Here is a 21,637-nt window from a genome sequence, read left to right on the forward strand (position 1 = left end):
CCTTTAAAGGGGTGTCCTGATGAAGTATCAGAAAATTTCTAGGATAACTCTGAGAACTCTGAGAATCAAGCTTGGGTGATTATGTTAGAAACGACCCCCTTAAGTACTAATATATATNAGAGAGAGAGAGAGAGAGAGAGAGAGAGAGGAAGAAAATACAAATGTATAAGAAAAAGAATATAAGAATAAAGAATAAAGGTAACAGCACATGTCATGCTGTGCTTGTCATATATGAATAAAGTTTAGGAAAAGATTGATAGTCAAACTGATATTATGAAAAAGGCAACTTAAAGGAAGTACAATAAAGTTGGCATATAATAGAAAAGAAAAAAGAAATGTGGTGGGAAAGAGTACTACAATGGTACCTTGGATGTACGTATAAAAGAAAGGAAAACCTATAGAAAAACTTGAACAATGAAATTAATATAATATGAACAGGCTGAACATTGTTTCCTGTGGAAAGAAGTCTTTTAAGAGTTGGTATTTTTAAAGATTGTAGGACTAATTTTCTAAATTAAAAAAATAATTGTCCGAGGTCTTTTAGGTCTTGTTTCGAATAAGAACGATCTAGATTTTCAACAATCTCTTGGTTGAATTGATCACCTTGTGAACGGATTTCGGCTACAGAGATTAAGGAGAACGCTAACAGAAAAGTTCTCCTAAATATCAGGGAATTCGTCGAAGAGAAAATCCCATGAAAGCTCTTGCTAGGCGATTCGTCAGGGCCTTAGTTTAAATTGACCGAAGAAAAAACCTAAACGTCTTTCATGCAGAACTTGAGTTTAAAAGTCTTCCAATTGATTTCCTTCATTATGTTTAAGCAAATATTAAACAAAATTTGCAAATGGCAAACCTGATTTTTGTAGATAACTACAAAATAATTATTAAACTTTGTAAATATCCCAAGGTTAAGAATTAAATTTCAAGAAAGGCTCAATTATTTTTAATTGTGCTCTTTTATGTATTAATAAAAACATTAACATCCTCTAATTGCCCTTGATGAAATTTGTAATAAAGATCGTTATCAAGTTTACGCTGAAACATCTAAAAAGTACCAGGTACACGTGCCAAGAGTCTGGAAAAAGTTAATCTCAAAAAGAATTGTGAGGTTCTTTGCAAAGGTTGGTTAATTCAACCATAGATTCAGTCGTGTGTAGAACAGGAAATACTAACTGGAATCCTGTGGAGTTTATTTTATTAACAATCTTAAAACGTTTTAACTGGCGCCTTCCATTAATAAATTATAAAAAAATGGAAGTTTTTTCTTCTAACAGATCCCAAGTGAAATCGACGATATAATTAAAAAGCATTACACGCTATATTACAAATCATGATCCTCGGAAGCTTATCTGTTCTAATGTTTCTTCAATTACGACTTAATTTAGTTCCTGTCTCCATTTTTATACCGTTATAATGATTGTTATACTTTAATTTCAAATTTGGAATGACCCATTGAAAGAGTATTTATATTATTTAACAATCACTAACAACAAAAGAAAACTAATTCTACGTACAATGAGGTTTGGGATAGGTGGATCATTTTATATTAAAGGGTAGAGATATGGTCAATTTGTAAAACGGTCGAGCTTTCGAGGAATGCATCACTTTCATCAGGACATTGAGGAGCACCAATTATATTTTAATCTGTTAAACAAAAATTAATTGATCTATTCTACATCAAACATGTAATCTCCATCCACTTATCCTATGCAATACAACCAATACAATTACACATTTATCTTAAATTTACCATCATAATTTTCATAAATTTAAATCCCTAATAATGAAAAATCCTATAAGCAATTATAATTACGACCAATAATAGGTAAAAACTATAACTGAAGTAATGAATAGCTAACTAACAGTTACATAAATTAAAATAAATGGCTCGTTTGGTATTGTATTAATATGGGTAGAAAGAAATATATATAATAAAAATTAACAAAAACATTGACTGAAAATCTGGTTCAAAATATTGTAAAAAAAAAGATAATCGGCGGTAATAGAAATAGATAGAACATGCATAAATATGTAGATGAAGAGGAGGGAGGGAGGGAGAGAGAGTGGGAGAGAGGAAGAGAGAGAGGTACTGAGTGATAGTAATAGATAGAGATAGATAGATAGATAGATAGATAGAGAGAGTGAGTGAGTAAAAGTAAGAGAGAGAGAGAAAGGAAAGAAAGTGAGTGATGAGGGAAAGAAAGAGAAAGAGAAAGAAAGAGAGAGAGAGAGAGAGAGAGAGAGAGAGAGAGAGAGAGAGAGAGAGTGAGGAAGTGTAGGAAAGAGAGAGAAAGTGTGAGCGAGAGAGGCAGAGAGACAGTGAGAGTAAGAGTAAGAGAGAGAGAGTTAGAGAGTGATATATTTGTATATATAATAGTTAGAAAGATCATAGGAATTTTCACTTGAATTATAAAATAGGTTTATAATATTGTTTTTTTATTGTTTTATATATATTTAATATGTTCACGGACCAACGTTCCTCTAAGAACAACAAAATTTATACAAAACACTATAAATAATGCATGTCTTTCGGAAAAAATTAACATAAACTACTGCAAGATGACAAAAATCAATTTAAAACAATCAAATTGATGGTCTGGATAAAAGTAAGAAAGCAAATTAATAATAATTTATTTATAAATGTGTGGTATTTAGTGACCGTTACTTAATGATTATTTGGAGGTCGTGGGATGCGGTCTGGTGTGACGTAGGTTTTAGAAAAACATTTTCTTTATCGTGCCTACGTTTCGATCTTTATTGAGATCATCTTCAGGGCCTGGGATTTATAAACATTGTTTAAATTTTACAAATACATGTAGGATGTGGAAAGAAACGAATTTATACAATGCTAGAAAATTTAAACATCGAAACTTTTGCACGACGAAGAAAATGTTTTTCTAAAACCTACGTCACACCAGACCGGATTTCACTAGCTCCAAATAATTATTTATACTGTTATTATACATTAAATTTTAGGAAATCGTGTTTCGCTCGTAAATCGGCAATTCGATCTCAAATATCATTGGGTTCCTAATATGCCTTCGTTATGTTGTTTTGTAATTATTTCGTCTCGAGTAGTTTTGTTCCGGTGAAAAAAATCCGTGTTTTATTCGAGGAAGGAAGTACAAATTGTTATTTTGTCTGTGTGTAAATAATTACGGTTAAGTTTTATAACTCGAGCGAAACCGCGCATACGTGCGGATAATGCGCGCTGGGCGTGCGGTAATATTCGACTCTTCAAGCGGATAAAAACCGACGTCGAAGACAGGTCTTTAACGTAGCCGCAAATCTTTTAAATTCAGCCAACGCCCAAAACAGTTCTCCTCTTCCGGGCTGAGGCGGATGATAATATCGGCAATGTTGAACTGATCAAGATTGATATTTTTTTTCCTACTCGAAATTATCGTCTGGCTGCCTGGTAGAGACCCATATAATCAAATCAGGCTCCGATTTCAATCCGTGCGAACTGTTCGAAGGGGAAAAAGCAAACAATTTCAGCGCTACGCGGATTCCTCAACGCATTTCCTTCTTCGTGTAATTTGCTACTAATAACTGAGTCATTCCCAGGGTTTCGGCGTACGTGAACCAGCCTCCATACGTGCCAGTGGTTTTTTTTCTCTTATTGACGAAACGCGAGACGGTCTCTTAAATGAAGGGGAAGGAAGCAGTTTCACGTCTCGCCAGGCATAGATTTCACCTAGATAATGGAGAGCGACTCTGTGACAAGTCTCTCGGATGCATACCGTTACAGATAGTCACATTAAATAAGAAGAGCAGTTATGTCTCGTGGGCCAATTATATACCATCATATGTGACGCCACAATTACTTATGTCTTTTTTTGTAATCATAGACCCTTGCTAACCGTAGCCGTGCAAAAAATCAAGATAAGAAGTTTAAAACATTTTTTTAAGCTACTTGTTCTTTAAACCGTATTCTGATCATTGCCAATGCTGGGCTGTAAAAATCTCCTCAGCGAATAACGATGTCTGTTCAATTTAGAGGTTTCTAAAAAAAGTATTTATACGAAATTTAACGCTGCTTGGTTAGTCTTGTATCAGATCCGTATTACCAGCATGGCAGTACAAAAATGTTGACCTCGTATTTTATTTGTACTTCCTGAAACTGCATGTCTATCCTAACAGTCGGGTAATTCCATAGATATATTTTATGTAAAATTGCGTTAAAATATTTAATAAAACACGAATAAATGTGATGATCCCAAAGTGTAGTTGGAGTTTTTATCGACCTGACCAGTAATCATATAAGAATTTTTTGAGGTATCTTCATAAGGCCTTTGTGATGAAGTAGACTATTTATTGATATAAATAGGCCCTGAGGATGGCGATATCCTATATGGATGATAAGCTTGGTGAACCCAAAAAAGTCTACTTTATCACAAATACCTTATGAAGATACCACAAAAAATTCTAATCCTGAATTATGTTATTACATGTGCAATACACACGAATAATCTTGATCACGGTTTAGTCTTGATAAAAAAATAAATTCAATTGTTATCTAAGCCACCTATTTAAGGTCGACAACAGGGTAAAACAACTTAAAGATGTATATAAATGAATTATTTGACAATAGAAACGTTTTTGGCGTTTTTGATAACCATACTATATCCTTTATCGGCTTTTAAAAGAATGTTGTTGTTACTTTTTATGTTTTTATCAATAGATCTAGTAGTACGTGGTATTAGATTTATCAAGTTTGGGTTAATTACTTCAGCATATTTATATATTATATTTGTATTTATTTTACTACTATGAACCAGGGATAGTAGTTTCGTTTTGTCTATTTCTGTATTTAAACAAATTATAATTTATTGAATTATAATAATTTAATAAATTATTTTTTTCTTTGTTTGATCATTATCAGATTTTTAAGTGTACGTACTTTATGTTCTTAATTTGTTTATCCATGGCATTTTGTTCTTTTTTTGTTTTTACCTCCGTAGTATTTTTTTATCGATGATAAATTTTACTTTTGACCATGTATTATAATCGAATTAGCCCAATCTTAATAATGAGGGGGTAATAATGAGGCTTAACATGAACAAAATATTGGTAAAAACGTTTTGTTTCTCTACTATATGACATATGTATTTCATTATTTAGAACTGTGTGGTGATTAGTGACCGTTAATCGATAATTATTTAGAACGTTTTTATAGCATTTACGTTGTAAAAGATTTGAACATTTCTTTTCTTTAATTTAGGAAGAACGAATTTTGGTGTAAAGTTTAACTTCAAACATTGAGAATTGAACCAGATTGATTTGTTGATTTTCGAGCATGAATCCTTAAGTTATAATAAAGGTTTAAAAGTTTGTCTTCTGGCTGATTTTAAATAAGTGAAGGTTGTTAATTGTGTTATAATCCATTAAAGGCTTTGAATAGCAATTTTATAATTTCTATTAGCCTTTATGGTATTCCTATATAGTTAATTTTTCTATCAATTGTCCCATCATTTGAAAATTTTCTATTAAACTTCTCCAGATCTCATCCTTATGCAACTAAACAATGTATAGTATTAACATCCCAAAAACCTCAAAGTCCTTTTTACAATATGCTCACATCTATGTAAATGAATCGCACCAACCATACCGACCTAAACACCTTTGCCTTAGACCTTGTCAAATCATGATAGCTTAAATTCCATGCCAAATTATCGTTTCACTGTAATCCTACATAATGTATTATTCCCAGGGTGAAGCGACGGTCGTGGTAGTCGTCCTTTTCTCGATTTGGAAAGGAACCTAGTTTTGCTTGGACTGTCCGAGCAAAAAGAGAAAATAAGTGCGCGTATAACTCCTTGGCTACAACAATGACCTTATTATACGCCAGATTAAAAAAGGACGACACGCTTTTTTCAACAAGTATCCACTTACACGAGTTCTCATTATCCTGTAGGTTGAGTTCCTCGACTTTTATTTGTATACCTCAATATGAATCTCATCGCTTTAAATGAATACCATTAAAAGAACCATCGAACGTGTCACCAGGTTGCGTAACTTCTTTTATTTTCAGCCGAGGTCACAGCTCCTCCGATGCGCAATATGTGAACTATTTTTCTTTGATTTTATTTAACAAGCTTCACACTAGAAAGCCAGGACCGGGTAGACCTTGTTCTACAGACGATACGGAACCGCAGCATTACGCGAAATGAGATGAAAAATATGATAAGACAAGTCCAAAAGTATCTATTTCCTCCAGGACTGTAAGAAGAAGGTCCAATGAAAATAACCTTTTGGCTCGGCACACGACTCTAGGACTTTTTCTTACCTTTTCCTTAGCATTTCCTTAGAATTGCTTGCTTGTGAAGAACTTTAACTTCACAGATGTGAAAGACATAATCAAAGAACATGTAGTGCCATTTGCCCCCCCCCCCCATATCGTTGAGAGATTCTTGCTAATGCAGGATAATGCAATGCCCCAATAAGCACGCATTGTGGTTAACTACCTAAATTGGTTTTTGATTTTTTTGACTCAATAATTGTTTTTTACAACAAGGTAATAACAATTTTCTTTTTAAATGTTTTATTTTAACAACCAAATCTATTTTTGATATGCAAAATTTGAATAAACCTAAATACGTTAAAATTTAAGAGTGGTGCGTTTATATTGTCCATTAGTGTATAAGGAAAATGATAAAAGTGCAACAGTAACAACTCTTTATCGCGTATTGACGCGCTGCCGAAAATTGGAAAAATATTCGAACCGTTAAAAAAAGGGAAAGAAAGCCATTTTCAAGCGATATGAAAATAGAAATGGGTCGAGGGTCCTTTCAATGGTATCCGACAAACCGAACTCGACAACAAACTCTTTATTAATAATTTAGAGGATTTTACGGTTTTTCTAGCAACTATGTCAATGTCCCGACCATTAGCCAATCATCTCAGCAAGTATTTTGTACTATTCGAACTTCTCTTTGAAGTGTCTGATCCGCTTTTCAAAAATTCATCTTCTTTACGTTTTCTTGATCCTTGATTATTTAAATTGTTTAAAGAATGATGTTTGCTCAATGTTTTATGTATTATTGAAATGTCGGATTGGCCGCGGAATCTCTTTTTTCTTGATACGTGTAGCACGCATGTGAGCAAATAAAAAATTTCATACTTTCTTCTTTTCTGGTATGCTAAACGAAATGACACCCGAAAAGGAGAGAACGCCGGTTGAAAGTTTCCACCAAATCGAGGAAAGCTCGAATGATCTGGCTAATTGGGAAAAGAGAAAGATGCATAATTTATATACAATGCGTGAATTTTACCATAAAAATGTAATTACAAGGTGTAAATGCGAATCGATTATTCGACCATCCGTGAAAGAAGACTTCGGCCAAGCAGCAAGGTGCTGCATCGTTTTTCTTTGATATATAATCAACTTTTTTCTTTCTAAAATGGTTTATCTCATTCAGAAAAGATAAAGATGCACGTTTGAAAATGCAATTTGCATAATAATCCCGCCTCTAGCGGCAATAGATATCTCCCAAGAAAACCCTAAAGCTATAAAGTGCAACACAACGACTATTCCAACTGACCTTCGACCGTTGGAATTCGCGTTGGCATAAACTCTTCATTATACATCTATTTGTGAAATTATGTTTAAAACATCATTTTGATTCGACCTTATCGCCTCAACTGTATTTCGGTCCTTAGAAGGTTGCGCAGCGTCAAGCCTGATTAGCAGACAATGCATCGAGGCATAAAAACCTCATAGAATATTAATAACAATCGAAAGTGACTATTGACTAGAAGTACAATGACTAATAAAAACTTCTGAAAATACATAAATAATCTTGTACGTACGGTAAATTAAACGAGGGAATGCAACTGGTGGAGGACCTCAACATAAAACAACAATTTCATGGATAATTGTCCACTTTTATTTTTCGTGTTGAACCGGCAGTGGGTCAATCGGAAGATCCGTCTTCCCTCACGGGTCATCAATTTTTATTTTTCAGATTGCATTTATTGAAAAACAAGAGGGTAAAGTTAACATACCCTGTTGTCTACCGTTTTGCTCAAACAACTTACACTTTAATTTAATTTCAGCTAAATGCACTATTCTTGTATAAAAAAAGTCTAAGCAAATAATTTACTTAAAATATTTTTATAACGAGTTTTATCGAATCGACCGTATAACCACAAAACTATTGTCCTTTTCTGATTCGACCGGACAGAAACCTTTTTTGCATGACATTTCGTCCTTTTTTTCCATCCTTCAATCCTCAATGCAATGGAGAGAGGTGGGAGCAGCTGGACTGTCATCTGGAACACTGCTTGGGTCGTGGGCAAACGATAACGGTAGCGAATCGTCCGAGCGAAACAGTTTTTCGATCCAACCTATATCTAGCGGTTATTGGACCTCACATTCCATTCTTTGGACGGCCAGAAAAAAAACCCACGAGAGGGAAATCACGGAAAACCCCTTTGGTAAATCGTGGCCAGAACCATGTTGGCGGGAAAAAATCAGTAGGAACCTATGGACCGAGTCGGCTAATTTCCAAACCGACTTATGTGATAGCCCGCAAAAAATCTCGCGGCTATCCAGAGTTGTACAAACACTCTATTTAAAAAAGGAGGAAATGGTATTACTTAGCGGGTGGAATGAATGGTGCTCTGTACTCCTCTCTAACCAGAAGCAGTTTCGTTGTAGTTATGAAATCCGTGGCAAAGCACGTAGAGTGTTTTNTATCTCTCTCTCTCACTCCCTCACAGTCTCTCTTTTTCTTTCCCCCTCTCTCTCTACTTCTATCTATAGAATCTCTCTCTCTCTGGCTATCTCTTTCGTCCTCTTTTCTCTATCTATATAAAATCTCTCTCTCTCTCTCCTCTCACTCTCTCGCGATCTCTTTCGGTCTTCCAACTCATTCACCCTCTCTTTCTTTCTCTCTCTCTCTCATCTATCTATCTATCTGTATCTATAACTCTCTTTTTCTCCCTCTGTTCTATCACTCTCTATCTATCTATATCTCTTTCTCACTCTTTCTATCTAACTTTCTCACTCCCTCAGCTCTTTCATCTGTATAACTGTCTCTATCTTTCGTTAATATTTTTGTATCATATTATATATTTTGTCTCTATCATATTTGATAGTCGCTGTCATGTATGGTAAGTGCGACTTTTGTTTAATATTATTTAAATTAATTATACTTTTTACCTAAAGTCTTGGCTAAGATGAAAATATAATAATTTAAATAATTAATACGTTTAATTATGACTTCTAAACACATATATGGGTTACTATTAATCTTGAGAAATTTATGTTAGTGGTTTCTACATGGTAAAAGGCTGTTGAAAGAATAGGTTCAATTATGAATCCTTTACCATTTCCTCGTTTCGTTCCATATTGACAATGATAGACGACCAAATCTCTGACAGACATTTTATTTATCGTTTCAAACTTAGTTTCAAGTTCTATATTGAATATAATGTTTTACCCAATTTTAAACCGTGATAAAACAACCCAATCGACATCATTTCTAAAATTAATAAATGAAATCCTTTATTCCTCAATAATAATAATCATTCATTAGGAAGTAGTAATCCTTCTATCGTACAACTACTTTTATTAGTACACAATTTTATCAATAACTACAAAATGGTTAAAAAATTCGAAATTATTTTATGTTGAGACAAATTGCAATAGAGATAAGACAATTTGGTTTTTGGGTGACTCAAAACAAGATAATTTGTCCTAAACTAATAATAACATAATATGTACAAATTAATTTACCATTTTATAGTATTGATAATGGGTTACTATTTATAGTTATGGAATTACCAAACAGTCAACTCTGTTCTTATCAGATCGTGTATCTTAATTGTTATTGGTTTTTCTAAATATAAGCCGTTTAAATTCGTCTATTGCGTAAAATAACTGTTTTTGCACACGAAGATGTTTTGACGCAAGGGTGCAAAAATGCTCAGAGACTCGCCATGGCGCTCATTACAAAAATAGAAAACAAGATTAAAATGTTAGATAAATATCGTGAGAAAGTGCAGGCAAGATGAAACAAATGTAAATAAAGTACTTGATTGGTTAAAGTTCGGCTCTTTCCGACGTTTCCATCTTTCATTACTTCGATATTCTTTTGAGAGCGTATACGCCATTCTCAATTTCTATCAGTGGGATCGCCGAAGGCGAGGTAAAGATTTCAGTTAATTGATTTGCCAATCTTGAAAAACTTTCTTTGTGACGAGGTTTGTTTTGCAACAGCCGGTTGCGATTCGGGGGCCCAAGACAAGGCCGATTTGACCTTTAGGCCAATTACATCCTTCGATTCCTGTTGGACAAGACTTGGTCTATCATTGACGGTGCGAAGTTGAAAAATGACCAGCCGTAAAATTCGAATGAATGGAAAGATAAGACAAACCATGGTGATTATAAAACTGGTCCAATTTTCTTAGAACACCTTGTGCAAAACCTCCTTGTTTTAAATCGTGTTTTTAAATCCATAGTATATCAACTAAGGAACAATTGAAAACAATGCCTGAATAAATGCAAAAATCTATTTTTTAAAGATTCTTTGACAGACGGTACAGATAATATCGAAAAACCTACTTATCATCGGAAGATTAAAGTATGGAGGTCAGCTAATGACCAGAACATATCGTATCATTACTGAACTCGGCATTGCGGGATTTCTCGGGACAAAACGAACAACGGAACTGGGAATTCAGCGTGCTACGTGTTCTGATACGATTTCAGAAAGTGTGTCGCGTTCCTCCGGGTGTCATACCCTGGTAGGCAGCAGTGTGCTGCACTCCATGCCCTCAGTTAACGTTATACCACAATTCGACGGCACACATGCCAATTCGCATTCGGTGATTTTTTTACACCTCCCAATTCCAACGTGTCAACCGCGTTCCCATACCACAAGATTCCGGTCGGATCAGCCAGTCCGGCGTATTTTTTATTTATAATTTTAGAAGTCATGCCTGCTTATCAGACCTCCAATGGCGAATCAGTCAAATCCAACTTGAGAATAAATGAGACACAGGTTGGGAAAGTGAAACCTACTATTTTTATCAAGACAGCTTAAAGCGTTAATTTTACATTCACTTGTCTTGCTCCTTTGAGTTTTTAAGATAACTTCTTCCGTTTTTGTAAGAAAACATTGTCAACTGGAGAGCCAACTTCTGAGTTGGCCAGTGTCGAGTATATATATTTTTTGTTCCATCAAATTAAACTATAAGTTTTATAGTACTCGATGCAATCAACTTTTCTGTTTGGGCATTCAAGATGAAGGAGACCTCATCTGAATGAGCTGGGCTTATACCTTCCGTACGAAAATTTAACTGGGCTTTTAGGCTTTTGGGGCGTCGGTGACCTCAACGGTTTAGGCGTTGACTCGGGGCTCATCACTGTAAGGTAAAGGTCCCGGGTTCGAATCCAGCAGCCCTGCATTCGAACCCGATATCCTTACAAATGGGCTTTTTTTTCAAAAACATCAGCACCCCGAGGGTTCATATAACCTCGTAGTTGAAATACACTCGTAAAGAAATATAATTAAACTGGGCTTTTTGTCGTAGAGGGCATAAAGACATTATACTTGTTGGTCCATAACCGAACGTTCTTTTTATTTCAAAAATTTTCGACGATTGCCTTTATTTTTTTCATTTTTACCGAAATTGTTCTTAATTCATATATTTATTGTGCAGCCTGTGAATCTTCAATTCGTTCAGGTTCGCAGGGCACAGAAACCCACGGTAAAAGACGTTTTTCTTTTTTGTGCCCCTTTTTTCTAATTATTATATATTCATTCTTGCCATACTCATTACATTTCTCTCACATTTCTTTATTTCGTTGTTTTTTATGTTAATTAAAGAAATTAAATTAATTACTGTCATAGAAGATGGATAGTATCCAAATAACCCGACGGGTGTCGCGGACAAGGGGTCAAATCTCTTTACAATACCTTTTGCATTCTTTAACAATTAAAATTCAATGAGCTTTGCCGGGATTCGAACCCCGAATTATTAAAGTAGCAAATACGAGTCAGCCGGTTTACTCACACGGCCTCCGCGGTTCCTGCAACAATTAGTATAACTGACTACATTAATTCACTAATTTCGTGGTCCGCTTGACCAATTAATATATTACAATTAATTAAGGTTTCTAGTTGAATAAAAAAGTCAATGGCACGAGCGGGATTCGAACCCACGATCTTCGGCTAGATACGCCGCTGCTCTACCACTTGAGCTATCGTGACCTCGATCCGCTCGGACACTAACTTCCCATCTCAACCCCACCTTTTTGAATTTTCCCTCCTTTTTGCCATTTTTCAAATGTCGTGTAATCGGATTGGATTCTCGGCGACAAAGAAATTGCCACGGAGAGCTTTAGTGAAGAATACTTCATTTTGATTCATTAAATTCACTAATTTCGTGGTCCGCTTGACCAATTAATATATTACAACAGTAATAGGGAAGTTAGTGTCCGAGCGGATCGAGGTCACGATAGCTCAAGTGGTAGAGCAGCGGCGTATCTAGCCGAAGATCGTGTGTTCGAATCCCGCTCGTGCCATTGACTTTTTTATCTCAACTAAAAACCTTAATTAATTGTAATAACTGACTACTTTTTTCCAAGCATGGTTGAAATGTATATTTCTTAACTTTTCTGCATCTTGGAATCATTTTATACCATTTATTTTAGGACAGACTGAACCAGGTACCAAAATTAATATTCAGGTCGTGATCATAAAAATGTCTTCCGTCTTGACGTACACCTGCCTACTCTAATACTTTTTACGTTTACACTAGTAACAATAAAGGTAGAATTAAATGTAAGAATAACTTTTATTTTTCTAAACGAACAGAAGATTGTTTTCAACTGTTCAACTTTCTTCCACTGAAGAACAACCAAAGTCGATGCGTCAGAATCAGAAGAAAGAGAAACCGAAACCCACTTAATTAACCCGCGGAAGGATGGATTAAATCCGGATAATAGCTACCAGGTAATGGAGTGTCTATTTAGTGATCCATTCTGGATTAGCTTTTGTTTTTAATTAGATTTGTTTCCGAGACTTTCCCATTTTACTATTTAATGGGGTGTTAACACGTATCCCACTATTACCGATCGGAAACGTTTCTACACCGTTGATGATGAAAATAGAAAACAGGACGTGTACGCTATTAAATTGATTATTAAAATCAAATTTGTAAATAACGAATAATTATCCAAAACAGTGGATTTTTAAAGGAAAATTCTTCGGTTGATTTAAAAATTTGTTTAGCGTGTTCATATTAATATGTTAATTTATATAAATTTCTTTGTTATTTCTACCAAAACGTAAAACTTTATTGTTTTATTACATATTAAAATTGCTATATTAACACTTACATTAAAAAGAATTGACAATATTCTAACACAAATGCTGCTCATAAATGGTAAACATTTACAACCTTCACTTTTAAATAGCAATAACTATTAATACGAAGAATAAAATAAATTAATATTCACCGGGAGTAAACTAAAATTAACTTTCTTATATGAATATTGAAATTTTAACTGCAAAAATATCCGAAGTTCGATTGCCAAAAGTATATATTAAAACTATAAAATTGTACTTTTATTAAGAGACATGTTGACCTGCGAGGTTTCTGTACAGACAAGTGACAGTGCATTCATAACAAGAAAATAAAGTACAGTACATTTTATCTTACTATTTTACTTTGTAGGACTGTTGATTGGCACAACCTTACGAAATAAAGTTTGAAATTCTAAAAAATTTACCTCAAACTAGAAAAATGATATCAAAAGCAGCTATATTTTTATTGGCGTAAATTTTGCTTAAACTATATTTGTATTCGTTAAAATTTATAACCCCGCCTGTTTATGCATTCCTACGTATTTAGATTACTTATTTCAGTATTAAATTTTGTTTGACGTTGTTGTCAATTTCCATTCGTCGATTGGAAAATGCTACACCCATGGAGATGGTAAGTCTAACGTTCTATGATTTGATTCCTGGGATATCCTGTCTCGCCATTACTTTCGTGAAATTGATCCTTCTATGGACAATATGCTCCAGTGGAAGCTTTCCTCAGTTTTACAAAAGATAACAGTGGTTGACCCGGAGGAGTCTGTGAGGAGGGCTACGCAGTCTGAACACTTTCTTTTAGAGTCAAATATAGAATTTTGGCTGCAGTGCCTATAAATTGAATCTCTGTGAGATGACTGTTCAAGCTGAGAGTGGAGTACTATTTCTCAATTATTTGCCCTGGTTGAGGAAGGACCCACCCAGGAAAAGATGTTCTATGTTCAATTTAAATGCCAGGAAGGACCTTGATCATTTCCATTGTCCATGCCCTGAAATGGCCGAATTTCGACAGCTCTACGTGCGAAGCAGCTCCCCCGCTGGTCCAGCAATGGAGATGACTGTTCAAGCTGAGAGTGGAGTACTATTTCTCAATTATTTGCCCTGGTTGAGGAAGGACCCACCCAGGAAAAGATGTTCTATGTTCAATTTAAATGCCAGGAAGGACCTTGATCATTTCCATTGTCCATGCCCTGAAATGGCCGAATTTCGACAGCTCTACGTGCGAAGCAGCTCCCCCGCTGGTCCAGCAATGGAGATTTGACTTGCTCACGGTTCTGCAAACCTTTAATTGCTTGGGACAAAGGCCAGGGAAAACACGTACAACCTAATAAGATAGTTTAAGTAATAAGTTTTGCAACTCTGTTGGTTTTCAATTTTTCAAGATTAACTATGTATTACAGAGTGTAAAAAAAAAGAGTACGAATTTTATTTTAGATTTACCTATGCATTTCTTTTTTACTGTTAATTGAAATTCGCTGTAATATGACCATTGTAAAACAAATTAAATTGATGCGTAATTAATGGACTTCCAAACTGTTTTTTTCCATGCTTTAAATTTACTGCAATTATTTCGTAAACCATTACTTTTGTTAATACTAAATGTTTATTTCTTCTTCTTCATTACTTGTTTAAGCTACTAACTTGGTCTCAGGACTTAAACGGATAAAAAAATGACATCAAACAATGAACGCTGTCGAAGGTCAAAGGAAAAATGCAAACATCTAATCCAAACTAATTGACGGTTCGGCCTGAGAAAACCCATAGAATGAGTCTGAATAATAAAACTGTTGACTTTTATTCTTAATTCACAATTGTTTTAATATATAACCTCATTTTTCGATTAAAAGCGCTTTAATATTAAGAAAAAATTAGGTTTTATGCTGTAGTAGAGCATGGTGAGGTGAATTACGGCCATATACATAATTTATTGCTCAGGCATCTGTTTGATTATTATATCAGCGTAGTATCTTTGCAGATTAATTGCAATTCATAACCTTACTAAATATGTAAAGAAACTTATTAAAAGAGTTGCATTTTTTTATGCTTCCGATCTAAACGTCCAACCGTTTATTGAAGGGCAAATAAATCCTTAACTTGATTTTTGTTGAGAAATTATTCGTAATTTTGTTGTTGCGATTTTTACTCACGAATAATCTTGATTTCGGTATGGTCTCGAAGAAAAAAAAATTAATTCGATTATCTGCCAAACAGTCTACTTATTTTAAGGACATGATCAGGGTAAAATGACTTAAATATGCCTGCAAATGACTGAGTCTTCAAAAAGTTATTTTTGTTTTCAAAGAAATTTGAAACCATCTATTAAAAACTTAATTATGTCAGTTTTTAGTTATCTTTAAGAATAACAATTTAAATTGTTTTTATATTTCATACCAGACCGAGATCTAGATTATTTGTGAATAAAAAAGTGTCGATACATCTAACACTGTAATCAGAAAGTTGCGATTTTTATACAGAATGTGTTATTTATTTAGATGATTCTTATCTTAGTAAAAAACAATTTGTATTAAAAATAATATTTCTTGGAATGTTTTACCATAATGACATTCTTTTGTCAGGTACTGGCTTGGCATTGCTATTGCAAAAAAATATCAAAAATCGTGAATTTTAGTATAATTTTGTTTCGGTGTAGTTTGCACGGATTATAGAAATTTTGCTCTATCTTAATCTGATATTCGAAATAATGACACATTATCCGCCTAAACTGTGAAAATCAATGATCGGCTCTTTGAAGAGAGAAAAAAAGCAGATAATAGGCACCTGTCTCAACTGGCTTGAATTTTACGACACGATCCGCCGTGTGAACGGTTGTCGAACCCCTTCAAATTGAAGGAAACGTTCTTCCGTAAAGGACGATTTCAGTCAAATTTCCAAAAAGACTGAGTCTGTGTCCTTTTTTCCCAAAATTGCCCTGGTTTTGAGGCAGGCGGAGCAGACCGACCTCATTCTATTGTCCAGTAACCGAATCGTCGCAGTTAACCAGACCACGTTAAAAATTTGGATTTTTTATGGGTTTTTATTATCCATTATAATAAGATCGTAACTTTTTTTCGATATGACATCAGGACGGTCAATTTGCAATAGTACTTGCACGGCTGAACGTTTACAGCTGATAGAGATTACGCTTCGGAGATTTTATTTTTATTTGATATCGTAAACATTTTATACCACTGACGAGTTAAGGCCAGGTGAATTGTATCGAGACATTTTTATGTCTTTCTGTTCAATAAAGATCAACTCGTTCCTGTACTATCGTGCTACGAAATTTCAATGTTGTTTTGAAAATTTTAATATTTAAACAGACATTATTAAAATGACAATAACCAATATTGTATTTCTCTACTCGCGTTGAAAATGGGAACATGTCTACTAAGATAGATCGAGTAAAAGTTTCAGCCTTTATTTCGTGTAAAAGGTTAATCACATTATTAACCTTCGTTTTAAAATAAAGTTGCATACTTAAATGTTCGTTCAGCAATGCAGATTAAAAAACATGGGTTTTTTATGTTTGCCATACATGCCTCACAAAAATCACAATATTAATATTAATTTAGTAATTTTTAGTTCATTTACGACAAACTTTGGTTGTTTAAAGCACCACTCTTTGTAATTTGGATTAATATAAAGAATGATTTTATACATTAATTTAATTGACATATTATCACGATAGAAACAAAAAATTTGTTTATTTACACAGTTAAGATTTAAATCACTTGAAAATTTCAAATATACTTTCAAAACTTCCAAAATTTACTAATTATGTCTCAAAAGTATAAAAAATACTAAAGGTTAAAATAAAAGGATATTTATTTATCTGCCTGTTACTTTACATTTTTGATTGTTAACTATTTAAATTGAGCTAATAATACGCTGTACAATCAGATTTATTATATGTTAACTTGTTTCTTTTTCCTTTTATTTTAGCTTTTTAGCTCAATTAGCACGACAGCTCGACAAAATGCAGAGTTTTGAAGATAGCACTTTATATATGTATTTTTAATAAGATCTAAACGGGAAATTTCTTTTCTTTTGCGTTTAACAAATTTCTAATGGATTTCAAATTTATTTGTTCTTTTGGTAAAGTAGTTTTTGAAAAATTTTATGTAAAGTTAAATCGTGGAGTCTACTTACATCTTCGACAGCGAGGAAGTCTGAATCTTGGCGGGCATCCCTTACCAAGGCTGTAAGGGTGAGTACGATGACGAGGGTGTTGACGGCGAGGGAGACGAGGCACAGAGCGAGATAAAGGGTCAAATAGAGGGAAGAAGACCGTCTCGAGAGGCACGTGTTCAGAGTGGCCGCGGTGCCGAGTGATCCCGCGAGAAGCGAGACCATACCGCCCCACAGGCCGGCGCCCAGCCTCGACATGCTGACATCGTAGACGGCACACAACACACCGAAGACGAGCATGAGCAGGCCGGATACGACCTGCAGGTTGGATATGAGCAGGAGGAGATTTGTCTCGCGATAGGTTCCATCGGCAGAACTGAGCAGGGTCTTTTCGCTTGAAGGGCTTTTGGCAATCAGGGAAGGCTTGCCCCCTTTACTGCTTCGCATCGTAGAATCCATCAAGGATCTCGCAGCATAGCACTCACGGCAACAGCACTCCTAAGACTGGCGAGGGCCGAAGAGATCGCAGCTAGCACCGGCCCCACCGCTACCTCCTCCTCTCTCCGCGCTTCTTTTCTTCCCTTGCCTGACACACATTCTTCTACTGACACTTTCCATTACCTCTTCTAATCGTCTCTATAAACCCCAAAATTCCTAACACCTTCGTAATACGTCATTAAATTTGAAGACTTGCCATTAAGGTAATCATGGTAATTCCAAGGTATCACTTAAGTTAATTCTATCATGAAGAAATTGCTAAACATTTCGTTTTAGACCTTTACTTTATATAATTTAAAACAAATAGAAAAGAAAGGGGGAGAAGGGGAGGGAGAGAGAGAGAAAAAAAAGAGAGAGAGAGAGAATGAATGAAATTCTGGCGTTTATTAGAAACATAAAATGCACCGATCGTTAAATGCTTAACCAACAGCACGTTTCATTTTTAAATTATTTAGAGTTATTTAAAATTAATATGATTTATGGTTTTTAAATTGGATGTATTTATTTTACAGGAAAGAAGTAAAAAGTTGAAAATCAGCTTCAGTAGTCACGAAAAATGCCCTTGAACTTTATGAAATCGACATTTAAGTTCTGTCTACTCTGACCAACCCGGCTAAGTCCTTGATCTCGTGAACTTGTAATGTACCAAACGGTCCACAAATCACCTGGGACACCTAAGAGGTGAATTCCAACCTGAGACATTCGGTTGTTCCCTGGCACGACCGATTATATGACTAGTTTACCCTGACTAATTTGATGTTAAACTTAATTATTTATTTTTAATTTTCAACTGTAAATCTCCAGTGTCTGAGAAATAGCAATACGACGCAGCAAAAACTTCATGCTACTTACTAAAAAAACTGTACGAAAATATTGACTAATAAGTTGTTTACTCAGTTCAAGTTTTATTATTTACAAATATTTTGCAACCTTTAAAAAATAAAGAAGGAAATCAAGGAATTAATTAAGCGGGAACACAAACGATCCAGAAGAAGGTTCATTTTGAACAAGATATTGACGTCAATAAATTTAACAAAACATCACTTTGTGCAAAATAAAATATTTTTTCTTATAGAGTTATTGGAAACCCACACATACGACAGATTGTTATTGTTTTTATTCTTTTTATCCCAGGAAAGGAAGAATAGGAAAGTCTAGAGATTTTTCGGACACGTCAACGCCGGAAATGCCAAATTAAAATTATCCACTAAAAAATTAAAACCCGCCTTTTTTATCGTCAGCAAACGTTGATCGCTGTATTTCTATTTGCACGAACATTTTTATGGCAGACTGACACCAAAACCTGCCTGATATTTGACAAGTTAATGAGCAATAACACAAATAAAATGAGAGAAATAACAACTGAAGGAATTTTTAAAACAAAATTCATAAAACGACAATTTTTTTTTAAAACCTGGGCAATATTTCATAATTTAAAATTATTACATGCCCCTCAAAATAATTTAAAATGATTTGATATAAATTTTCTCTACTCGTCGTTCGCGCCTTAAATAATTGTGATACAGTTTTGCCGAACCTGACTGTGTTGCCGGTTTAGTATGTCCGAGCGCCGTTTTCGTGAATTCGCCCATAATTACGCTTATAAAGTGGTTTTGCTCATCTCTGATCCTTCTATTCTCGCTATTTTTCAATTTAGTTTTGATCCTTCTATTCTCGCTCTTCTTCACTTTAGTTTTGATCCTTCTATTCTCGCTCTTTTTTTCAATTTTAAAGATGTATAACACTAAACATTAAAATGTATTAACATTAAAATTACGTATTTCAATTAATTAATCTTTATGTAAGATATTGGTTGAGATAAAAAAGTCAGTATCACGAACGGGATTCGAACCCACGATCTTCGGCTACATACACCGCTGCCCTACCACTTGAGCTATCGTGACTTCGATCCACTCGGACACCAACTTCTCATCTCAACCGCAACTTTTGAATTTTCCCTACTTTTTGCCATTTTTCAAATGTCGTGTAATCGGATTAGATTCTCGGCAACAATTGAAATGGCCACGGGGAGCGTTAAGTGAAGTATACTTCATTTTAATTAATTAAATTCACTAATTTCGTAGTCCGATTGACCAAATAACTTTTTTCAATTAATTAATCTTTATATATGGCATTGGTTGAAATACAAAAGTTAGTGTCACGAGCGGGATTCGAACCCACGAACTTCGGCTAAATACACCGCTGCTCTACCACTGGAGCTATCGTGACTTCTATCCACTCGGACACCAACTTCCCATCTCAACCTACCTTCCGAAATTTTCCTCCTTTTTGCCATTTGACGCCTCAAGTACTCTTCATTGCCAGCCTTCCATATCGGATGAGCGACAATTGGAACCTAAACAATATAATTATTATATATAGCAACTAACAATCAATTTTTAAAAATTAAAATTTATGGAAGGAGGGTATTTATTGTTCGAGTTTTACCCAATCACCCTAGTTGACTCTATCTAACTAGATCGATTAAAATAACACTTATTTTATCGATTATGATCACGGAGTCTATTTTTTTAATTAAACCATTTCTCTTTTTACAATTGTTCCGCTGCTATATAAATTTGATTTTTTGAAATATCATTTGAATTTAGTAGGACAAAGATATGCTTTTAATTTTGGGACAGTGATATGTCAGCCGATACCAGCCAAGAAATGAGATATTGAATCGAAGCAAATGATCTTAGATTAATCTTAAATCTAAAAACTAATTGTTGCTAAATTTGATTCTTTTTCTATTTCTATGCTTTCTCCACCATAAAACCGTGGTTCATTTCTGGCAGTACTTTTTTATTTATTTTGGCAAATAGCCACATAGTACTAGTTCGAAATGTTCCACTTTGACTCAGTAGTACTACAATGTGTCCAAACAGATAATTATTTTTAGCAAAGTTAATCATTTAAATGTGTAAAAGTGTTAAAATAAAAAATGAGGATAGAAGATTCTGCCTTAACTAAGACAATTAAATGAATTTCCCCTTTCCACCAATTTCAATAATTCAGTGTGCGGGTAGTATGTTTTAAACACCTTCACGATTTTGTTGTGTAAAAAATATACAATGCGCTTTTTATAGCTTATATATAATATATTTCTACCGTCCTCTTCTTTGAGCCACACTCTTTTCTATTGCCTACCCAAACACCTTACCTCCAATTTAAATTTAAACGTAAACCATAAATGTCAAAAAATAAAACATGAACATTGGCAAGCTTTTATAGAGTATTTTAAAGTTTATTAACAGTGATCATTGAGTAGCAACTTGCGTTTCCGAGCTATCATGATGAAACGATACAACGAATTTGCCGATCAGAGGACGTTTCTCTCTAAATGTCTGATTTTCCACTCTCTCCTTGTTTATCCGGTCGAAATGCGGAGGAGCTCCATCCTGGCGAAACCGGTCGGAAAAGTTCATCAACGAGTACCGGTGGTGTAAACAACGTTTCCTTATCCACTCTCACAACTTCCCTGACAACCTCAAAAGAAAACTAATTTATGCCATGGTATAATCTTTCATTAATCTTATCTATTGTTTCTTTTCAATGACTGTTGTTTTTATTAATTAAATAATTTGTTAATAACATATTGATGATTAGTTTTTAAAAAAACATGAGGCGAGACTTTGTCTTGGAGTAAAGCAATCGTGTTGGTAATTTAATACATTTCC

General features: G+C 34.5%; 1 protein-coding gene across 1 annotated transcript in view; it reads right to left on the reverse strand.

Annotated features, from left to right (window-relative positions):
- The window catches only part of LOC106663539, a 57,202-nt gene extending 39,227 nt beyond the window's left edge, over window positions 1–17,975 (reverse strand). Inside the window, exon 1 of the mRNA XM_014388435.2 lies at window positions 17,481–17,975. Coding sequence (XP_014243921.1) covers window positions 17,481–17,918 — 438 coding nt within the window. The 5' untranslated portion in view covers window positions 17,919–17,975. The remainder of the gene's footprint in view (window positions 1–17,480) is intronic.
- Window positions 17,976–21,637: the final 3,662 nt, after the last annotated feature.

The sequence above is a fragment of the Cimex lectularius genome, unplaced genomic scaffold (assembly GCF_000648675.2).
Source record: "Cimex lectularius strain Harlan isolate CLEC.00 unplaced genomic scaffold, Clec_2.1 scaffold2, whole genome shotgun sequence".
Lineage (NCBI taxonomy): Eukaryota > Metazoa > Arthropoda > Insecta > Hemiptera > Cimicidae > Cimex > Cimex lectularius.